Source organism: Pelobates fuscus, chromosome 7 (assembly GCF_036172605.1).
Source record: "Pelobates fuscus isolate aPelFus1 chromosome 7, aPelFus1.pri, whole genome shotgun sequence".
Lineage (NCBI taxonomy): Eukaryota > Metazoa > Chordata > Amphibia > Anura > Pelobatidae > Pelobates > Pelobates fuscus.
In genome coordinates this window covers 84226646-84250460 of record NC_086323.1, presented here as the reverse complement: position 1 = coordinate 84250460, position 23815 = coordinate 84226646, and the positions used below count along the sequence as shown (strand labels likewise).

Genomic DNA, 23815 nt, shown 5'->3' with positions numbered 1-23815 from the left:
AATTAAAAAAAAACTTAAAAAAAAAAAAAAAAAGTGTCACCCTCACCTGTTACTTCTCAACCAATACCACTGTGTGAATGGTATAGCAGTAAGAAAAAAAAAATGAAAACAAAGTAAAAACCTGTAACATTAAAGGCTTAACACATATCACTAGTAGGCTCAACATATCAATGTACAGTGATCAGCCACAACATTAAAACAACTGACTGGTGAAGTAAATAACATTTATGATATTGTTACACTGGCACTAGTCAAGGGGTGGGAGGTGTTAGGCAGTAAGTAAACAGTAAGTTCTTGAATTTCCTGTGTTGAAAGCAGGAAAAATGGGTAAGCGAAAAGATCTGAGTGATTTTGACATGGGCTAAAATCAGTGGGTCAGAGCATCTCCAAAACAAGTGTTATGGGTTTTTCTCAGTATGCATTGGTTATAACCTACCAAAAGTGGTGCAAGGAAGGACAACTGGTGAAGCTTTTTTCAGCGTCATGGGCACCAAAGGCTCATTGATGCACGTGGGGAACGAAGGCTAGTCTGTCTGGTCTAATCACACAGAAGAGCTACTGTAGCTCAAATTGCTGAAAAATTTAATGATGGCCAATATAGAATTTTTCAGAACACACAGTGCATCACAGTTTGTAGCATATGAGGCTGCGTAGCAGCAGACCATTCAGAGTGCCCATGATGATGCCTATCCACCACAGAAAGTGCCTTAATTAGGGACATAAGCATCAGAACTGGAACATGAAGCAAATGAAGAAGGTTGCCTGGTCTGATGATAAATATTTTCTTTTAGATCAGGTGAATGGCATGTGTATCATTTACCTGGGGAAGAGATGGCAGCAGGATGCACTATGGGAAAAAGGAAGGACGGTGGAGGCAGTGTTATGTTCTGGACAATGTTTGGCTGGGAACCTTGGGATATTGTTGCAGACCATGTACACCCCTTCCCTGATAGCAGTGGCCTCTTTCAGCAGGATAATGCACCCTACCACATTGCAAACATTTTTCAGGAATTGTGTAAGGAACATGACAAAGAATGTAAGGTGTTGCCGTGGCCTGCAAATTCCCCAGATCTAAATCAGATTGAGCTTCTGTGGCCTGTGCTGGGACAACAAATCTGATCTATGGAGACCCCCACCTCGCAACCTGCAGGACTTAAAGGAACTGCTGCTAATGTCTTTGTGCCAGGTACCAGAGGACAAGGTCAGAAGTCTTGTGGAGTCCATGCCTCAAGTCATCAGAGGTGTTTTGGCAGCATGAGGGGGACCAACACAATATTAGGCAGATGGTTTTAATGTTGTGACTGATCAGAGTATTTGATGATAAGCACCTGGCATTACCAACTACAGGTTCTAAGCTAAGCACATCCTACCCCACGCATTCTAAGATCTCTGTCTCTGGAGCAAAAACTATAATGTTTCTAAGTAAGATGGTAACTTTTCTGGATGCTTCAGGAATTACCTTGAATTGAATATATTTAGTTAACTGAAAATGCTCAGCATACAGTTTGAAATATTTGAAGATCTTGGAATTGTGCATATAATTTGGGTAATCCTCAGGAATGGGAAAATCACTGTAACACATCATCTCTTTAGAAGTGTTAATAATCACAGTCCTGTAGATGCTTGCTCTTCCATCTTCAGGATTTTCCTAGAATTCAGAAACGTTCGAAAATATCTTAATTATTTTATGATCTTATATTACAATCAGCAATAAAAACCTAGATTATTTTCATAGGTATTCAATACATCCACTGAAACTTAGACTTCAGTATTTGTTGATAGATTTCAAATATGCATGACAAATATCCATATCCCCACATGATTTTCTAACAAAAAATAAATAAATGGCATGACAACTTCTACAGTATTTGATAAGCATATACTGCTAGACTCCTAACTTGCATGACAGAGGTGAAACTGTAGATCAAGTAATTAATTAATGGTACACTCCAAGTACCATAACCACTATAGCCCATAAAGACACAAAACCAAGTTAACAATGCAACATCCCCCCTACATCCCATAGAGAGAACCGATCAGGTCTTTGTATTACAAATATTAAAATAAAAGGGAAAGGGAGAGTAGGTTTCCTCATCTTCGCTCTATATGCAGCCGGGTAAATGGTAGTACATTGGAGCCCAGGAGATAAGGGCCCAGAAGGTGCCCAGTCTGTTGAGCTTGTTTATATTAAAATTATGGCAAAAAATGGCCCAGTCTCCTGGGCTCTTTATATACAATAGCAATGACCTATAAGGGACATGTTCAATGTACTGGTCATTTTCTATGAAAATCCCCAGTCTCTTTAGATAAATTAGTATAGACCCATATCATACACAATATTAAGAAAATCTGCAACCACCTTCTTCAAATACCACCAGATGTTTTCTATGGGGTTCAAGTAATCTGACTGTGATGCCACTGTAGAATTTTCCAGAACTTCTTCTGCAACCAAGCCTTGGTGGAATTTGAGGTATGCTTGGGATCATTGTCTTGTTGGAAGGTCTAATGATGCCCATGCTTCAGTGTCCTCACAGATGGTATGACGTTTTCTTCATACTTCAATTAATGCATCTTCCATACGATGCAGTTTTCCAGAGGATGCAAAGCAGCGCCAGAGCATCAACAAGTCACCACCATGCTTAACTGTGGGCAGAGTGTTCTTTTCAGTTTATGCTTTATTCTTCTTCCTCGAGACATATCAGTGATCTATTGAGCCGAAAAGTTCTAGTTTTGTTTCATCGCTCCTCTGAACAGAATCCCAAAACTTCTGTGGCTTATTTATATGATTTTGAGTCAGTAGTGGTGTACATCTTGGATACCTGGCATGGAAATCTTCTACATTTAGTACACACCTTACTGTGACCAAGTCTTTCTACAGGTCCCAATCCGGTAGTGTAACCACTGTTCCTTCAACTGAACTTGAACTTGTGAACTGTGCTTCCAATGCTGTCTCTAGAAACATTCAGTGCCTTCGTTATCTTTTTGTATACTGTTCCTTGTTTGTGAAATGCGATCTTTTTTCTTAACTTTGTGCACCATTCTTTTGACATAGCTATATTTCTAATATGCAGTCAAATGTGATACTTAACCCCTTAAGGACCAAACTTCTGGAATAAAAGGGAATCATGACATGTCACACATGTCATGTGTCCTTAAGGGGTTAACAAACCCCTAGCCAGTTCAAGTATTTCAAGTGTTCCAACTCAAGCACACCTGGTGAAGTCATAAGTTGCATTTTTAGTTGAGGGAAACCACTTTAAGCATTTGATGTGTTGAGATATTTCAATTTCTCTTGTTTGAATTGTTCATTGCAAACAGTTGAAAATCTGTCAATTTTGACAATAAACCTGAGTTTCCATGGGGGTTAAACAATTTTGATTATTTGATTACAACTGTGTGTGTATATATATATACACATATACATATACATATACACATATATAGTGTTCAAGTAGAGATTGTAGCCATATTAGTCCAGTGGTGTAGATGTAAAAAAACTTTTGTAATACCTTTTTTACTGGACTAGCAGAATTTTTTAATGACAAGCTTTCGGGAGAACCTCCCTTTCTCTGTTAGTCCAATAAAAAAGGTATTACAAGATACAAATGTTATCTGTTTATATATATATATATATATATATATATATATATATATATATATATATATAGTGGGGTGTAATGTAGAGAGAATATGACAGTCTTGAAAAACTTGAATGTACATATACAAGGAAACAAAAAGAATACAAAAAATAATAAGATAGAATCTAATGCCACAATACCAATTACTTGTAATTATAGCCATGGAAATGATCAATTCAGAAAAATAATCAATAAGCATTGGCCAATTCTAAGGGAAGACCCTGCTCTAACCGTTATTCTGCCAGAAAAACCTAAACTAATCTTTAGAGGAGCTCCCAATATGAAAAAATTACTAGTGAGAAATCACATTCGAAAAGATTGCAATATAAAACCGATTGACTGTAGAAAAGGTTTCTTTGGATGTGGTATATGCCTAGCATGTAAGAATACTGGAAATAAGAAAAGACACATAGAACATTTCAATAATGCAAAAAACAATGAGGAGTTCCATATAAAAAGTTTAATTACTTGTTACTCTAAAAATGTCATTTATATGTTGGAATGTCCATGCGGCCTAAAATATGTAGGCCGCACGAAACGCAATTTACATACAAGGGTAGAGGAACATGTTAGAAACATCAAGAAAGGATATGAGGGACATAGTATTTCTAACCATTTTAAGATCTCCCATAATAGTAATCCTAAGGGACTGTCTTTTATTGGTATTTATAAAGTTTTAGGAAATTGGAGGGGGGGGGGGGGATTCCAACCAAATTTTAGGCCAACAAGAAATGAGATGGATGTTCAACCTTGGTACTCTACAACCCAACGGTTTGAACATTGATTTCGAATTATGCCATTTTCTTTAACCCCTTAAGGACCAAACTTCTGGAATAAAAGGGAATCATGACATGTCACACATGTCATGTGTCCTTAAGGGGTTAAATCTATACCAAAAGTGTAATTTCACACCATTAACCCCTTAAGGACACATGACATGTGTGACATGTCATGATTCCCTTTTATTCCAGAAGTTTGGTCCTTAAGGGGTTAAATTAGGTCACCATTTAAAATGGAGGATGGAGATGGTTGGCAATTTCACTTAGTGATGTCACTTCCGCCAACCATTTACACCATTGGATATTTAAAATTATGTTACCATTTAAAATGGAGGATGGAGATGGTTGGCAATATCACTTAGTGATGTCACTTCCGCCAACCATTCACACCATTGGATATTTAAAATTATGTCACTACCAATGAACATTACGTAACTAAACATCACTGGTGATTGACAATTTTGTCAACAAATGGAAATTCTCTACCACAGATGTTTTCTCTTGTAACATAATGTAGAGCGTAACCTGTTTTCCAATTTGTGATTAATTCCACACCATGTGACTTCAAGAGGAGGATCCACAAGGACTTTCAAACATTTAAAAAGAAGGATTCCTGAGGCTATCATGCAGCTACTGAGGAAGCTCATAGAGTGAAACGCGTTTAGCTGATTATTCTGGACTTTTTATTGGACTTTTATTGGATCTTTTTTACTTTTTACTTTCTAAGTACCCATTTATTTTGTTTTTAATACAATAAATGTTATTTACTATTTTATACTTTAGTCCAAAGTCCTTTCTAGCCATCAGGAACTCCATTGGGGAGAGTGCTATTCCCCCTCTAAAGTAGCACATTGTTTATCAACCTCAGAGCCGGGATTTCAGGGCTCTGCAGAAGGTGAGCACAACTATTTATATTTCAAAATACCATTATAGTATGTGCAATTCTACACAGTTGTTTTTCTGCTTTTCTTCTCGTTGTATACTCCTGGAGGGACACTACCTGGGATAAAGGGGTGTGTTGCTGCCCTAAAAGCATAAAGGATCCTTTTACGGAGCCAATACCATATAGGCTCCTGTCCATGTGAGTGGTTTCAGTCATTACTTACTACCAATTATCCATTTTTGGAACATCTGCACTATATTTTTGTTTTTCTTGTTTTTGTTTCCTTGTATATGTACATTCAAGTTTTTCAAGACTGTCACTGTACCAAAGGGGTGAGTAAACCCCTCTACTGTTTAGAGCGCTCCACTTGTTTGGTATAATTTGTATACCTTATTTCTGTATATTTGTTTTTTATTGTGGGTAAGGGGTATTCCACTTTTAGTGTTGAGCAGCTTTTACATTTTGGGCACTGTAAAGAAACACTATCTCTTTATTGAGGTAGTTTTCTCTATTGATTAGAGAGAATATGAGTCTATGTTCATGTGTATGTGTTGGAAACAGATAGTGCCTCTCTGCATAAGTATACATAAAGAGGGAGGGTATGCGTGTCTTAATGAAATTTTATATACATAGACGTAAGTAAAAGTGTTTGTGTTTAAAGATGAGTTGCTGAAGAAGTAGAGTTTTAAAAACTGTTTGTTATATTGTTCAAGTGTGGGGCATGGCAGAGGAGTAATATTTGATGTAAAGAAAAGTACATTTCCCTCAAGTCTAGAACCCTACTCTGTGTCATCCACAGATAAGTCCCTTTGGAAACACTCAGATATTTGATATTTTCAGGTGTCCTGTGTTTTAAAGGTAATTTCACAAATATCAGATTCATGCATATGCTCAATTACACTAAAAGGGACACTATAGGCACCCAGGCCACTTCAAAACAATAGCAGGGAAACTGAAATGATTACATTGCGGGGCTAAGACTGCCTCTAGTGGCTGCCAGTCAGACAGCCACTAAAGGCACTTCCTGATTGCTAGATGACTTTTGGTCATCTGACTCTGACCCCTAGCATGAGGAAATCCAGTGCCAGTTAAATCCCTGTAGGAAAGCATTACAGCAATGCGAGGGAGATGGGCGCTGGAATCGGGTGAGTACAGTAAGGATTTTTCAGCCAGAGGGTTGTATAGCTTTGTATACCTTACACTATAGAATACCTTTAAATCGACACTCCAAGTACAATATCTACAGCTTATTGTACTGTGTATCACTGTGGCTGAAGACAGAAAATACTGCAGGCACCAGGGAAAGTTCAAGTTTTTATTCAAACCACAAATTATTCTTTTTTTAAATGGTGAGATGGTGCCCATAGATTCATGGTACCATAAACAGTAGACTATAGAGCTCTAGAGATTTTGGTGCTTAAAGTACCTTTTTAATTTTCGTTTGGGTTATGTTTTGTAAAGTTTACCTGCAAAATATATTGACATGTGTTACCTAAAGCAAGAGACTTCTAATACAGAATATTCATGAATCATTATTGGAATGTGCCTGATGACATTTCTCCTCCACCCCTATTAATATTCAACTACTACTGTATGCAGCGAAAAGCCTGATAAGACTGTGAATAATTATTTTCCACTATTTCTAAAATCCGTCACTAATTGTCCAGGAGGATCCTATGAAACAAACTCTTAAAATAAACCAGCAGCTTCAAAAGTCTTCACAAACCTTGAACCTCCAAAGTCCACCAATATCATCAGATCTCTCAAAACAAGTTGGTTCCAACTGCTCGTCCAGACAGCACTTAAGAGCAACCAGACCACTTGCTCCAGCTCCGATCACAGCAACTTTCTTGCCCATGGCTACCTATAGGGTAAAGGAAAAAGATTATATAGATAGTTGGATTCAGTCATTTCACTGGCCATTCACACACAGAGGAAACACTTTACATGTCTCTAATTGGACAGTTAACATGAGTAGATGCTGTGTTAAGTATGAAATGATCGCATCTGTGGGCAGAGCTAGAATGAACACAATATTTCATCTAGAAATACAAATTTAGAAAGTTTAGGTGAAAACTACTTTTTAAAAAAATGTAGTTAAAGGGACACTGTAGGCAGCAAAACAACTTTAGCTTAATGAAGCAGTTTTGGTGTATAGATCATACCCCGGCAGTCTCTCTCTCTCAATTCTCTGCCACTGTTTTCAAATCCATATAAATATTTTATCACAATTGTCTGTATTAGATATGCAGTTTTATATGCATATAAAAGAACTTATTAGTAGGTGTTGCGAAAAATCAAACACATGAGACTCTTATTTTCCTTAGTATCACTGCCCTTCCAAATACAATAATATTTATTCAAGATGAAATAGATCACTTAATGTTGTGTGTTGCCCGCCCCCCTCCCTTTTTAAATTAAAACCATGATATACATTTGCCTTCCAGGACTGATTGCCCAGCATTGCATGGTTAATCAATGTGTTATATCAACATATACCATGGACATTGTTCAATATTCAGTTCTCCAGTCCCTCAAATGTGAAAAATTATTAGTGCAAACAATCTGCATCACATTTTGGTAATGATGATTCCCAAAACAGAAGCAGAATGTCATAACATAGTCTATATGTGTGAAAATACTTATTTAATATAGGTGTATGTGTGCCATAAACCGACTTTCTTCTGATGTTATACCGAGTTACTTGCTTTCCATGTCAGCATCTGCTTTTCAGGACTCTTACCACCCATGCAAGGAATGCCTCTTGCATCACTTTTAGCAGTACAGAAACAGTTTCTGGTGCTCCAATCTTCTGTGCTAGTTTCCTGAGCACAAATTTGACTTGTAAAAGTCAAAAACTTCTGCTGGAAACCACCAAGGACACTCCTCAAGTTGCCTTAACAAATCCTGACACATCAAGGTTTTCCAGGAGCCTTAAATTCCATGTCTTGAGTGACGTACTAGGATTCTCCCATAGGGAAAAAAGGCTTACTAGTCTCCTGGATGGGTTGCCACTGACAATACCTATTTAATATATAAGTATGTGTGCCATAAATCAACTTTCTTTTGATTATGTTCTTCAGAAAATTGCAATATGCAAATAGCAATATGACAAACAATATTTAGTTGGTAAAGATGTTACAGCACAGTAACAGAGAGGGTTGGATGGCATACTCTCTTCTCTCCTGGTGCAAATGTTCCTTTCTAGTAAGAGAGCATGCTTGCTCAGGTAGTATGTTCTCTCACACAGTTAAAGAGGTTTTCCTCCTTCTATATATTGACTACATCCTTGTGCTCTCATATAACCTAAATTACTGCCTAACTTTCAAAGACATTGTTATTCTTCCAGTTTCTATTGTTATCCCTATAACCGTAGGGAATAACTGAGATTGTTATCTGGATGAACCACCCTTAAACATGTTTTGTTGACACTATAACAGATACCACTAAACTTATAAATACAAATGGTAAGAAATATTCATCAATATTGTAGAGATTCACTGAGATTGTAATCAGAATCTATTTTGTCAACAACTGGTTGTTGTCTGATTAAAAAAATGTTTGTCTGGTTTCCCAGTGAATTCATATATCAACATACATGCATTAATACACACGTATTAAACATTTGAAATAATATTCTAAAATGTGGCGCTAGGACCTCACTTAATAAATGCAGTCCTGTGTTTTATAAAAAAAAAAAATAAAACAGAAAAAAAACACAAAACTGGAATTTATGAAAACTGAAAATATTTAAAAAATAGCATAGAAATGGACCACACTGGCCCAAACCTCTCCAAGGTCCAACTCTGCAGGGGTGTATTTGAATAATCTGCCTCTAAGCCCACAGTCAGCATCAGTTACCACCTACTTACCCTGACTTATTTGCCTTTGTAAAACTATGCCCTTTTATGTATATAACCAGTAATAACAGCTGCACAATTTTCTAGCCAGTAAATCTACGAGCATAAAATATCCCATATACCATCTACCTAAATACCACCATTTCCACACCTCACTTTTGACTCACCTTCTTCAAACCATTCCAGTTTATCCAACTCCCCTTCACAGTTTTACCGTCTCATTTCCTCACTTTTAAGATTTCCACCCACTCTTCTATCAATCTATTCCTTCCCTATCCCTGTGTCAAAATCTTCCCTCCACAGTATTACCATTCTCCACTCAAGTCACGGTTTTTATTTCCCCTGCACATTAACGGGATCTCCTAATCCAGTGTCGTTATCATCATCCTCCCCCCTAATGTCACCATCTACCCAATCATGTGCCACGTAAGCAGCGGAACTACCAGTGATAGTGTACAGCGGTATGCATTGATTAATCCCAGTTTAGCAGAGAGCTGCACAGGAAGCATGAGGAAGAGGCACAGAGAGGAGGGGAAGGGTTCTGAGTCCAACAGCAGACTCCCATCAGCCTCAGGCAGCACCTGCTGCATCCAGTGGACACATGCATATGCACAAACACTGTACACAAATGCAACCCTGTGCACACAAAAAATAAAAATAACCCAAAGATAGGCCTCCACTTACCAAAAGCCTCAAGATTAAAATTCTAAATGTTATTTCAATTTTGATGTGGCACTGATGAAACCTATAGTGAGGTGTTATTCAGTGCTATCATTAAAATGCTAGCTAGAAAAATATGAGAAGCACCGTATCTCTAGGAGAGACTTCACAAATACAGCCTTGCAAGAATGGGTAGTCTTCCAGCTGGCAAAGCATTGTGGAACATGTGCAACAGATGACCAACTTTTAGTCACCCTTGCGCTAGAAAGGGGTCCTAAAAAAATTCTTAATTTACTTCTGAAGTAGTTATGGTAGGGTTATGGTAGGGTGTGGAACTGCACTCTGTCCCTTTAAGTAGTATGTAGCTGGGTGCAACTCGGACAGTCTCAGTACCAGAGACCAAATGCTGAATAACAAAAATAGAAGAAAGGTTCAGGCACTCCAAAGTACAAACCAGGCAATTTTATTGAACCCACTCCATCACAATGTTTCGACTTACACGGTCTTTGTCAAGCTTAGGTGTAGGTCGAAACGTTGTGATGGAGTGGGTTCAATAAATTGCCTGGTTTGTACTTCGGAGTGCCTGGACCTTTCTTCTATTTAAATTACTTCTGCACCAGGGCCACAACATTCAAGGTCTCCCTATATCACACAACACATTTCTTCCATTCGTTTGTGTGTCTCTCCACCTCCCACAACCTCCTTGGATCTATTTCCACTACCTTCCACCAAACCCTTGGGGTTTATTCCCTAAAATTTGATTTGTATGTAATTGGAAACTGAATTGCAAAATTCAGACTAAAACAGCAAAGCTATTACTATAGTTGGAGATATTACTATAGTTGCTGAATTTTTCCAGATAGCCCCAGCTTTGCCAAGTGGATTTCAATTCCATACACTTTGGCGTTTAGTGAATAAGTTTCACTTGTTCATGCCTCTTCCCCCATCTCCCACCACCTCTTGTGACAAAAAAACACGGCTCTCGATAGCCTACCTCTCTCCAGTCGGTCTGCTTTGTCAAGTGTGACTCTATCCAACCTTGGTGTCAGGGTACCTGTTGTCTCTACCTCAGAGGAGGTGAGATACTTAGACGTTCATCCTCTCAGAGGGGTTGACTCACTCGTTCCTCGCAGTTCACTCGGCCGTTTACACGCCGGCCGCGAGGGACCCGCTTCCTTTTATGACGCGCCGCTCAGTAGCCGACGTCATGACGACAATCCGTTCCGACCTGTCAATCAAGTCCCGACCACGAATCAGGACTCGTCGGGGGCGTGATTACCTATCTAGAACCAGGGTATAAAGTAGGGCTTTATGCATTTGTTCATTGCCCTGTCGTGGTTCTAGCTTGTCTAGTCACTCAGTGCTCTTGTTATCTATTTGTCTCTTTGGTTTTGACCCGGCTTGTTTGTTCTATCCTGCTTACCTCTATTACCCTTTGACTCGGCTTGTCTCTCGCTTATCTGCTCTCTCGTTCCCTCGACCTCGGCTTGTCTCTAGACCATTCTTTGCTTATTCCTTACGTTAGTCTGGCCATTCTAAGGTCCGGTATACGTACTTACCTCCTGTTTGTACTTTGCGTGTTGGATCCCTGTCCCGATCCTGACATTACGACAGGGCCAATGGATCCTGCAGGTACAAACACTCAGGTTGGTTCTTCCGACTCTAGATTTGAGGCCATGGATCATAGAATGGATCAGATGGTTCTAGCGCTGCAGGCTTTATTATCTCGTTCTAATAATCAACCAGAAGAGATGCGTACTACATCCATCTCCCCTGTAAGTTCAGGTCTAGAGGTAGCCACAGTAGGTGCTTCTTCCCGTATTACTCCTCCTGTACGTTATGGTGGCTCTCTGGATAAGTGTCGTGGTTTTTTAAACCAGATAGGTATTCATTTCGAATTACAACCCCGCTCCTACCCTACAGATAGGGCGAAGGTTGGATTCATTATCACACTACTCATTGATAAGGCTCTGAGATGGGCCAATCCATTGTGGGAGAATGATAACCCGTTAGTCTATAATTATAATGCCTTTGTCGCTGCTTTTAGAAGAACTTTTGACCCTACAGGAAGAAAGGTCAATGCAGCTAGATTATTGTTGCGCCTTAGACAAGATAACCGAACCCTTGTGGATTATGCACTAGAGTTCAGGTCCTTGGCGGCAGAAGTTAAGTGGAATGAACAGGCTTATATAGACGTATTTTTAAACGGATTATCAGATGAAATTCTAGACGAGGTTGCTACAAGAGAGCTTCCTGAAAATTTGGAGGATTTAATTTCTTTTATTTCTCGTATTGATGAACGTTTAAGAGAGAGGCAGAACACTCGAGATAGAACCCGTAGACCTTCCTTTAAACTAGCTCCCTCATTTCAAAGTCCTGAATCCACAACCTCAGCTTTTCCAGAACCTATGCAGATAGGCAATACTCGCCTCTCAGAAGAAGAGAGACAGTACAGGAGAAGGGAGGAGTTGTGTATGTATTGTGGAGTAAGAGGTCACCTACGCCTAAATTGTCCTAATCGCCCGGGAAACGCTCGCACCTAAGTTTCTCTAGAGGACAGGCCTTGGGTGTTTCTATTTTGTCCTCTATACATAATTATAAAGATCACAGGCTTCTGCTACCTGTTTCTTTAGCTTGGGAGAAGGGAGTACTAAAAACTATGGCGTTGGTAGATTCCGGAGCTGCTGAGAGCTTTATTGACCAAGTTTTTGTTACTAAACACTCTATTCCATCCCAGCTAAGGGATACACCTTTGGCCGTTGAGGCCATAGATGGTAGACCATTATCTGAACCTGTTATTTTTCGTGAGACCATACCTGTTAACTTAACTGTTGGTATCCTACACGAGGAAGGTATATCTCTTATGCTTATTTCGTCTCCTTCTGTTCCTATAGTCCTGGGGTATCCGTGGTTAAAGAAACATAACCCTATTATTGATTGGGAACTAGGGGAGATAACTTCATGGGGCCAGGGTTGCCAGAGCAGGTGCTTACAGAAAGTCTCACCGGTTTGCGTAGTTAACGCACCGGCTAATTCTACCCAGTCTACAGACGTACAAATACCGCCTCTGTACCTGGATTTAAAGGCGGTCTTTGACAAAAAGAATGCTGACACTTTACCTCCACACAGGTCCTTTGACTGCAAGATCAGACTCCTGCCTGGGACCATGCCTCCGAGGGGTACGGTATACCCTTTATCCACTAAGGAGAACTTAGTCTTAGAGGAGTATATTCGTGAGAACCTAGACAAAGGATTCATTAGGAGATCCTCCTCTCCTGCCGGGGCCGGGTTTTTTTTTTTTGAATAAGAAGGATGGTACGTTAAGGCCTTGCATTGATTATCGAGGCTTGAATATAATAACGATTAGAAATGCCTACCCGATTCCTTTGATTACTGAGCTCTTTGATCGTCTAAAAGGCTCCAAGATTTTCACCAAGTTAGATCTCAGAGGGGCGTATAACTTGGTGAGAATTCAGCAGGGAGACGAGTGGAAAACAGCGTTCAATACCCGATATGGGCACTATGAGTACACGGTAATGCCTTTTGGGCTCTGTAATGCACCGGCAGTATTTCAGGACCTGATCAATGAAGTTCTTAGGGAATTTCAACAGGATTGCGTTATTGTATATTTGGATGATATACTAATACACTCTAGAGAAATTAAGACTCAGCACAGACAAGTCAGAAGGGTATTGCGCAAACTTCTACAACATGGGTTGTACTGCAAATTGGAGAAATGTAGTTATGACCAATCTCAGATAAACTTTCTTGGTTACGTGATTTCTTGGGACGGGTTTAAAATGGATCCGGATAAACTCCAGTCTATTTTAGATTGGCCATTACCCAGGGGTCTCAAAGCCATTCAGAGGTTTATTGGATTCTCCAATTATTATAGGCGTTTCATTAAAGGATACTCTTCTATTATTGCTCCTATTACCAATATGACCAGACAGGGGGCTGACACTAAGACTTGGTCTACTGAAGCTCTCGTTGCTTTCAAGACACTCAAGGAACTTTTTGCTTCTGCACCAATTTTAGTTCACCCTGATACGACTTTGCCTTTTCTACTCGAGGTAGACGCCTCAGAGACAGGTTTAGGCGCTATCTTGTCTCAAAGGTTAGGTGTGGATAAACCGTTACATCCATGTGTTTTTTTTTCCAAGAAATTATCTGGGCCTGAAAGCAGATATGACATTGGTGACAGGGAACTACTAGCGGTCATCATGGCTTTAAAGGAGTGGAGACATTTATTGGAAGGGACCTTGCATCCTGTTACTATTTTGACGGATCACAAGAACTTGTCCTATATTGGGGAGGCCAAGCGCTTGTCCGCCAGGCAAGCTCGTTGGTCCTTGTTCCTCACTCATTTCAATTACGTGCTCACTTATAGACCTGGTTCTAAGAACTCTAAAGCAGATGCTTTGTCTCGCCAACATGAACCTTCTACTATATCTGAGGCGGTTTTGTCTTCTATAGTTCCCAAGTGCAATATTATCGCCAACACGAGTCTCAGGATTCATTCTCCGTTGCTTGCCGAGATCATGAAGTTACAGCATCTGGCTCCTAGAAAGGGTCCTGGGGCAAGGTATTTCGTTCCTCCTGAACTCCAACTGGAACTGTTACAGTGCTTTCACAACAGTAAGGTGGCCGGGCATCCTGGCATTCGCAAGACGTGTGCCTTGATTTCCAAAGATTTCTGGTGGCCTTCACTACGTAAGGATATTAGGGATTTCGTCGGAGCATGTGAGGTCTGTATGAAGACTAAACAACCTCATACGCTTCCATGTGGGTTTTTGCATCCCTTGGAAATTCCAGAGAGACCGTGGTCCTGTCTGGCTATGGACTTCATTGTCGATTTGCCTGTTTCTAAAAAACAGACTGTTATCCTCACGGTGGTTGACAGGTTTACTAAGATGGCTCATTTCGTACCCTTACCGAAACTTCCATCTTCTCCCGAATTGGCTGAGATATTCGCGAGAGATTTTTCGTTTACATGGGATACCCTCCGAAATTGTTTCTGATAGAGGTTCCCAATTTGTTTCCCGTTTTTGGAAATCCTTCTGTTCTCAACTTGGCATCAAATTGAATTACTCTTCTGCCTATCATCCCCAGTCTAACGGAGCTGCTGAACGCACCAACCAAAAGATTGAACAATATTTGCGTTGTTTTGTTTCCGAACACCAGGACGATTGGGTCGGTCTGATTCCTTGGGCGGAGTTTGCACACAACAATCTCGTTTGTGATTCTACTCGTTCTAGCCCCTTTTTCATGAATTATGGCTTTCATCCTTCCATTCTTCCCTCGGTTTCTCCTTCCCAAGGGGTACCGTCGGTTGATGTTCATGTTGCCAATTTGAGGAAGTTGTGGGATCAAAATCGACAAATTCTCCTGCATAATTCCGTGTTGTTCAAGAAACACGCTGATAAGCGTAGAAGGGCGGCTCCGGTTTTTGCTCCAGGTGATAGGGTATGGTTGAGTACCAGAAACATTCGCTTGAAGGTCCCTTCTATGAAATTCGCCCCTCGTTACATTGGTCCTTACAGGGTTCTGACTCGAATTAACCCAGTTGCGTATCGTCTGGCCCTTCCATCTGCCTTACGCATTCCTAACTCCTTTCATGTTTCCTTGTTGAAGCCTCTAGTATGTAACAAGTTTTCCTCCACTGTATCCTCTCCTCGCGCTGTTCAGGTTGAGGGTCAGGAGGAGTATGAGATCAACTCCATCCTCGAATCTCTCGGGGGAGGTTACAATATCTTGTTGACTGGAAGGGATATGGTCCTGAGGAGAGGACTTGGGTACCTCAGGAGGATGTGCATGCTCCTCGCCTCCGCAGGGCTTTTCACTCTCGTTTTCCATCTCGCCCCGGTTCCTTCCGCCCGGTGGGCGTTTCTGAGAGGGGGGGTACTGTCAGGGTACCTGTTGTCTCTACCTCAGAGGAGGTGAGATACTTAGACGTTCATCCTCTCAGAGGGGTTGACTCACTCGTTCCTCGCAGTTCACTCGGCCGTTTACATGCCGGCCGCGAGGGACCCGCTTCCTTTTATGACGCGGCGCTCAGTAGCCGACGTCATGACGACAATCCGTTCCGACCTGTCAATCAAGTCCCGACCACGAATCAGGACTCGTCGGGGGCGTGATTACCTATCTAGAACCAGGGTATAAAGTAGGGCTTTATGCATTTGTTCATTGCCCTGTCGTGGTTCTAGCTTGTCTAGTCACTCAGTGCTCTTGTTATCTATTTGTCTCTTTGGTTTTGACCCGGCTTGTTTGTTCTATCCTGCTTACCTCTATTACCCTTTGACTCGGCTTGTCTCTCGCTTATCTGCTCTCTCGTTCCCTCGACCTCGGCTTGTCTCTAGACCATTCTTTGCTTACCCCTTACGTTAGTCCGGCCATTCTAAGGTCCGGTATACGTACTTACCTCCTGTTTGTACTTTGCGTGTTGGATCCCTGTCCCGATCCTGACACTTGGAAAGCAATATTAGGCAGAGAGAGATGAGCTAACCTGCCTCCGGCATTTACTGAGGTCTGCTGGGAAATGGGGCTGTCATAGGAGCAGTGGTGTGTGTGAGTGGTGCAATGTGTGAGGGGGACAGTGTGTGAGCAGTGTGTGTATGTGTGAAGGTTGCAGTGTGTGTATGGGGGGCAATGTGTATTGGGGCAGTGTGTGTGTGGGGGGCAGTGTGTGTGTGTGGGGCAGTGTGTGTATGGATGTGTGTATGTGGGGCAGTGTACGTGTGTATGTGGGGCAGTGTACGTGTGTATGTGGGGCAGTGTACGTGTGTATGTGGGGCAGTGTACGTGTGGCAGTGTATGTGTGTATGTGGGGCAGTTTATGTGTGGCAGTGTATGTGTGTATGTGGGGCAGTGTATGTGTGTATGTGGGGCAGTGTATGTGTGTATGTCGGGCAGTGTATGTGTGTATGTGGGGCAGTGTATGTGTGTATGTGGGGCAGTGTATGTGTGTCGGGGGGTAATGTATGTGTGCCTGGGGGGTAATGTATGTGGGGCAGTATGTGTGTGTGAGGGGAGAGGGGCAATGTGTGTGTGTAGGGTGTGAGTGTGTGTGAAGGCTAGGGGGGGCTTTTTTATATGTTTTTTTTTATTTAATTAAAATAAATATTCATAATGTCCCCCATTCTTACCTTTACTGGGTGGAGGGGGTACATTTCTCTATCCCTGGTGGTCTGGTGGAGAATCCCTGGTGGTTCCAGTGGGGATAGTGAACTCTAGCCCACAGCTTGAGGGCTAGAGTTCACTCTCGCGAGATTTGGAGCGTTGCCGTGGTAACCAGCTGAGCAGGCTGAGCTTCCGGGTCCGCTCTGTCCCTCCCTGGCAGCTGCCAGCACAGTGCCTGCGGACCGGGGAGGGAGATCTCTGATCTCCCCTCCGGTCCGTGAAGGCACATTGCAGGGCTAGCGCCTATATGTGCTGGCAGGGGAGAGGGAGACCGTCTGTTTTCTCAGGGGGGGCAATTGCCCGCTGTTGCCCCCCCCTGGATCCGCCACTGACTTGGTCATTTGAAGTGTTAGCAGTGTCTGGGAGAGGGCCGGCATTACCATTAGGCTGCCCTGCAATTGTCTGAGGCTGGTGTGTTGAGTGAGCGGCTCCTCAGCCACCCCCCAGCATACCCGTTCAGCTGCTGGGCTCCCTCTGCAGCCGATTACCTGCTCAGGGAGTGGGGTTTACCCAAGCAGAGCACTCTGCTTCCTGCAGGCAGGGAAAGCTGGGACATGACTTGGTATCTTGGCTGCCCCCTGCCTGTGAGCACCGGAAGCACTGTGAAGGGAGCAGAACGCAGGCTGTGCTCACAGTGCACGGCTCGCTCTCTCCCCCAGCAGAAAGAACACTTTCTGCATGCTGGATCCCATCTCCTCCAGATACAGCACCCAGGTATGGCATTGGTGTGTGTGTGTGTGTGTGTGTGTGTGTGTGACTTTATATAAAGTGGTGAGTTTGTGTTTGAATGACAGTGTGTGTGTGTGTTAGTCAAAGTGTGTGAGTGACACTGTATGTCAGTGAGAGTGTGTTACTGAGAGTGTGCAAGTGACACTGTGTTAGTGAGAATGTGTAAGTGACTAATAGGTGTGTGTTAGTGAGAGTGTGTAAGCAATAGTGTGTTTGTGTTAGTGAGAGTGTGTAAGTGACTAATAGGTGTGTGTTAGTGAGAGTGTGTAAGCAATAGTGTGTGTGTTAGTGAGAGTGTGTAAGTGACTCTGGGTGTGTGTGTTAGTGAGAGTGTGTAACTGACAATGTGTATGTGGGTGAGAGTGTGTACAGTGAGGGAAAAAAGTATTATGTTATGCAGAGAGGCACTTTCTGTTTCCAACACATACACATGAACATAGGATCTTATTCTCTCTACATTTCCCCTCCGCCCCCCAAGTGTGTGTGCGCAATATATATATATATATATAAAAAAAACATGGATGGTTGCACTCACCTGAACATGCTTAAATGGGGTGCTGCTGGGGGCTATATTATACAATAAACAATACACAAGATCCAGCGCACTCTCCTATCTACTAAACAGCAACTTCAATGTTGACAGATCGAATTAGTTCTTAAAAGTTTTTTTAAAAACACCTAATCTAGGCAAAAAAAAATAATGGGGATTTAGTTACATGATATGATCATACATTGCATAAACCTGCCACAACGTCAATGTACCCCATCTTTGGCAGGTCCTACTCTCACAGTCTAATGTCTGCTCTTATGAGATTAACCCACTTACTTGGGAAAAAAAATTCCATCTGAGGCTCTCTGCAGTACAAGGCTAAATAGGGACCTGAGATGAGGCACCTGTAACAGGGAGGGGTGCAAAACCAAGGAGTTGGATACACTCCCAAATATATATATATATATATATATATATATATATATATATGAAACATGGGGGATGGTTGCACTCACCTGAACATGCTTAAATGGGGTGCTGCTGGGGGCCATATTATACAATAAACAATAAACAAGATCCAGCGCACTCTCCTATCTACTAAACAGCAACTTCAATGTTGACAGATTTTATTAGTTCTTAAAAGTTTTTTTAAAAACACCTAATCTAGGCAAAAAAAATAATGGGGATTTAGTTACATTATATGATCATACATTGCATAAACCTGCCACAACGTCAATGTACCCCATCTTTGGCAGGTTCTACTCTCACAGTCTAATGTCTGCTCTTATGAGATTAACCCACTTACTTGGGAAAAAATTCCATCTGAGGCTCTCTGCAGTACAAGGCTAAATAGGGACCTGAGATGAGTGAGAGTAGGACCTGCCAAAGATGGGGTACATTGACGTTGTGGCAGGTTTATGCAATGTATGATCATATAATGTAACTAAATCCCCATTATTTATTTTACATATATATACTTATACTATATATATATACCGTGAGGGGAAAAAAGTATTTGATCCCCTGCTGATTTTGAACGTCTGCCTTTGACAAAATAAATTATCAGTGTATAATTTAATGGTATGTGTATTTTAACAGTGAGAGACAGAATAACAGAATGAGTGACACTGTATATGTCAGTGAGAGTGTGTTACTGAGAGTGTGCAAGTGACACTGTGTTAGTGAGAATGTGTAAGTGACTAATAGGTGTGTGTTAGTGAGAGTGTGTAAGCAATAGTGTGTTTGTGTTAGTGAGAGTGTGTAAGTGACTAATAGGTGTGTGTTAGTGAGAGTATGTAAGCAATAGTGTGTTTGTGTTAGTGAGGGTGTGTAAGTGACTAATAGGTGTGTGTAAGCAATAGTGTGTTTGTGTTAGTGAGAGTGTGCAAGTGACAGTGTGTGTTAGTGAGAGTGTGTAAGTGACTCTGGGTGTGTGTGTTAGTGAGAGTGTGTAACTGACAATGTGTATGTGGGTGAGAGTGTGTGTATGTTAGTGAGAGTGTGTACAGTGAGGGAAAAAAGTATTTTGTTATGCAGAGAGGCACTTTCTGTTTCCAACACGTACACATGAACATAGGATCTTATTCTCTCTACATTTCCCCTCCGCCCCCCAAGTATATATATATATATATATATATATATATATATATATATATATATATATATATATATATATATACTTATACTATATATATACCGTGAGGGGAAAAAAGTACCGTATATACTCGAGTATAAGCCGAGTTTTTCAGCACATTTTTTGTGCTGAAAAACCGGAACTCGGCTTATACTCGAGTCAATAATCTGTATTATGGCAATTTGCATTGTCATAATACAGACTGAGGGAGAGGGGGCTGGCAGAGATCTTACTTACCCGTCCTGCAGCTCCTGTCAGCTCCCTTCTCCTCTGCGCCGTCCGTTCAGCACCTCGGTCAGCTCCCACTGTAAGTCTCGCGAGAGCCGCTGCTCTCGCGAGACTTACAGTGTGAGCTGACAGAAGAGCTGACCGGACGGCGCGGAGGAGGAGAGAGCTGACAGGAGCTGCAGGACGGGTAAGTAAGATCTCTGCCAGCCCCCTCTCCCCCCCACTGAACTGCCAATGCTGGACCACCAGGGAAGGAGCCCCCCTCCCTGCCATGTATCAAGCAGGGAGGGGGGACGAAAATAAAAATAATAATTAAATAAAAAATAATAAGAAAAAAAATATTAAAATAATAAAAAATAATAATAAATAAAATAATAAAATTGCCCACCCCCCACCACTGCAACACACACACACACACACACTGCACACATACACACACGCTGCACTCATACACACACGCTGCACTCATACACACACGCTGCACTCATACAGACACACTGCACTCATACACACACACTGCACTCATACACACACACTGCATTCATACACACACACTGCATTCATACACACACACTGCATTCATTATACACACACTGTAAATAAATATTCAATTAATATATTTTTTTAAGGATCTAAATTTATTTAGAAATTTACCAGTAGCTGCTGCATTTCCCACCCTAGTCTTATACCCTAGTATAACACCCTAGTCCTAGTATAACACCCTAGTCTCGAGTCAATAAGTTTTCCCAGTTTTTTGAGGTAAAATTAGGGGCCTCGGCTTATATTAGGGTCGGCTTATACTCGAGTATATACGGTATTTGATCCCCTGCTGATTTTGTTTTGTAATTCTTTATTTTTGCGGGTTGTTAATAACAAAGCTTTTCAGTTGAAGTTAAAGAGACAATAATACGGTTTCAGGTTATAGTACAACAACATATGCATCATGTTAACCCCTTTTTTGTGAGTGTTTAGGAGTTTGTTTGCTAAATTCCCTCATGTCTGCGCCACAGCGCGTATTACTAGGACTGGAGGGTGCTTGGTAAGAGCGGGGTGCGCCCTGAATTCTGGCGGTATAGGGCTTTTAGAATAGTTGCCTAAGGCGCTGATCCCCTGCTGATTTTGAACGTCTGCCTCTGACAAAATAAAGTTTTCCAAGTTTGTTTTCCTGGCACTATATTTTCCCGTTAATGTTTACTCAGTGTGTCTTTTTCCCTAAATGTCTCTTCATTGCAATTTAGAGTTTAGTGAATAAACTTCTGAGGGAATGTATTTGCATTCATAAGGGGGTGGCAAAATGGATTGTTGCCTAGGGCAGCTAGAATCCTTGCACCGGCCCTGGTCTGGGGTCTATATGTACTGGTTGTAACGCCACCTCAGGCAGTGTCATTGGAGCGTCGTAAGAACAAGATTTCCGGCAGTCTATCAGTTCTGAGAATGTTTAGCAGCTCTTATCAGCATGCAGAGCATACCCCAGTTTCAGAGTTGCAAAAAGGTAGGCTCTGACCCCCATTATAACCAATTTATTTTGGGCTGGAGCAAGGGTCATAATGAATTTGATCTGCATGTTCCAATCAGAGGGAGTACTAAAGCACTATGGGCATAATTGAAGATTATGCTAGCTTTAGTGTACTAATAATCTTAATTTTAATAATGACAGGAGGCTTCGTATTTTGCATATCTCTCTTTACTAACTCCATACAGCAGTAAAGAAACACATAGAAAAAAGAACCAATCACAGGAGAGCAGGATGTACACAAGGCAATGTGACCTTATCATTTCCTCTTTCAGAAAGCGACAACAAGCAGAAGTAAATATATATAGCAAACAATAAAACTAATAATAACTCCAAGTTCCCATGTGCGAAGGAGCAAACTTCCAAAGAATTCTATACGAACAACGAAAAAGAGTTCAGGGTTGAGACAAATCCGAAGGTTAAAATCTCCAATAGTAGGGGGCGGGGCCGGTCAGCCATGCTGACCGGTCGCATGCAGGAGAGGCTCCGGATAAACCTGGCCTCTTAGGCGAATCCTGCAGCTATAATATCTGCAAAGAGCCCAAGAAACGTACACACGGCGGTGGACAAGGTGGCAGACCCCGAGATCGGGAGCTTTAGGACCCTAGGGGGCTGCATGAAGCTTCGGAGACTGCGGCCTACCCGAGAAGGGAGCGGGGTGGACGGCCGCTGCCCTGTCTCCCTTTGCGGCTGCCACACGCCGACACCCTGACACGCCTGCCGGTCCTGTTTCCCCCCCCTGTGGGCCGGGGGGGTTATCCTGGCCCCCACTGCGGAGAGCTCAGGAGGAATGGAGAAGGAGAGGCACAGCACTCCTCAGATTAGCCCTCTAAGATGGCGGGAGCGTGGAGCCCAACACCAATGGCCCCTGCCTCGTGAAGCCCCAGAGGAGAGAAGCTCACCAGCCTGCACAACCCACAAAGCAGCCCAGCGGTAAGCAGCCTGTTAACCCTTAAGAGGGAAAGCTCAGCAGGGGGGAAGCTAGGCAACCTTAGACAGCCAGGAAACCTGCCGACATGCCTCACAATCGTGAAGGGGAAGTCCTAACAATATTACTGAGCAACCGGAACCCAGTAATACCCGCCAAGAACTGTAGTTCTGCCTTGCCACACCGACTCAGCTCTCCAAACCCTACTCGGACTTTAAGTCTCCAGCGACTACCTCAGAACACCTCATGTCACCACAGAGGCACATATGACAAGAGACTGGCGGCGGCTGCCGGCTGGGACACCACTTACAGCCACGGACCCAGACATCACTAACATCACCAGCAGCCATCTCTTGATCCCTGATGCGGCTCTCACCTGACCACTTCAACATGGTCTCCCACAGACATTAGTCTCTGATCTGTTGTTAGCTCGACCGCAGTGGTCCTTAATATACAATATATAATCTGTTCACCTAGCATGTAACCTAAGCCTTGCAGCCTACCACATCTTGCCTAAGCAATTTATATGTATGCTATCTGACCTAGCAGGAAACGTCTACCCTAAGTTTTTATGTGCATAGTTCTCTGCCTAGCAATTAGGTCTTATGTGTTATATTTAACCCTGTACCAAGTACTGCAAGAGCAATATCAGACCGGCTATGCCAATGTCTTACACTCTCAAAAATACTTATCTGTTTTCACGTCTGACCATGCTACATATCTGCTTAGAATGCTTTTCAAGTGTAATAGTTATTAAGCATATGTCTTATCATATATTACTGCTACAAAAACAAAATGTGCTGATTTATTAACTGCCCTGTACTGTTAAACGATGTATGCGGATTCGCTTGCTACCGCTATTGGGGCAGTGCAAGCATAAATGTAACCTTCAAGCACAACAAAAATAAAGAATTTAAAAAAAAAAAAAAAAAAAAAATCTCCAATAGTTTCACATGAACTGCCAATTATCTTCAGAGACGAATCATACTGAAAAGAGAATGTGTGACAGGTTTAGACATAGTCACGAACATGTAACTCCAATTAAAGTACCACCTAACATCCCATTGGAGAATATAGTAACTATAATCTGATAACTGAGTAATTGTATGAGAGAACTCTAATGAGGATTCCATATTAATGGAAGTACGAACATATCATATAAGCACCAATGTGAGAGGCAAACCTGCCTTAGCACCTGATATCTGCAAAGCAAACGAATAGAAAGGGTGGGCAGCGAAGCAGGGGGGGGGAAATACTCGCCACCAGTCATTATTAAAATTAAGATTATTAGTACA

General features: G+C 41.9%; 1 protein-coding gene across 2 annotated transcripts in view; it reads right to left on the bottom strand.

Moving 5' to 3' along the window:
• LOC134567970 (flavin-containing monooxygenase 5-like) overlaps positions 1–23815 on the bottom strand; it is an 82675-nt gene that overhangs the window by 20850 nt on the left and 38010 nt on the right. For both annotated transcript variants that reach the window (XM_063426158.1, XM_063426157.1), the window contains exons 2-3: positions 7027–7164; positions 1460–1648 (exon numbers count right to left, since the gene is read on the bottom strand). In XM_063426158.1, coding sequence (XP_063282228.1) covers positions 1460–1648; positions 7027–7158 — 321 coding nt within the window. In that variant the 5' untranslated portion in view covers positions 7159–7164. The remainder of the gene's footprint in view (positions 1–1459; positions 1649–7026; positions 7165–23815) is intronic.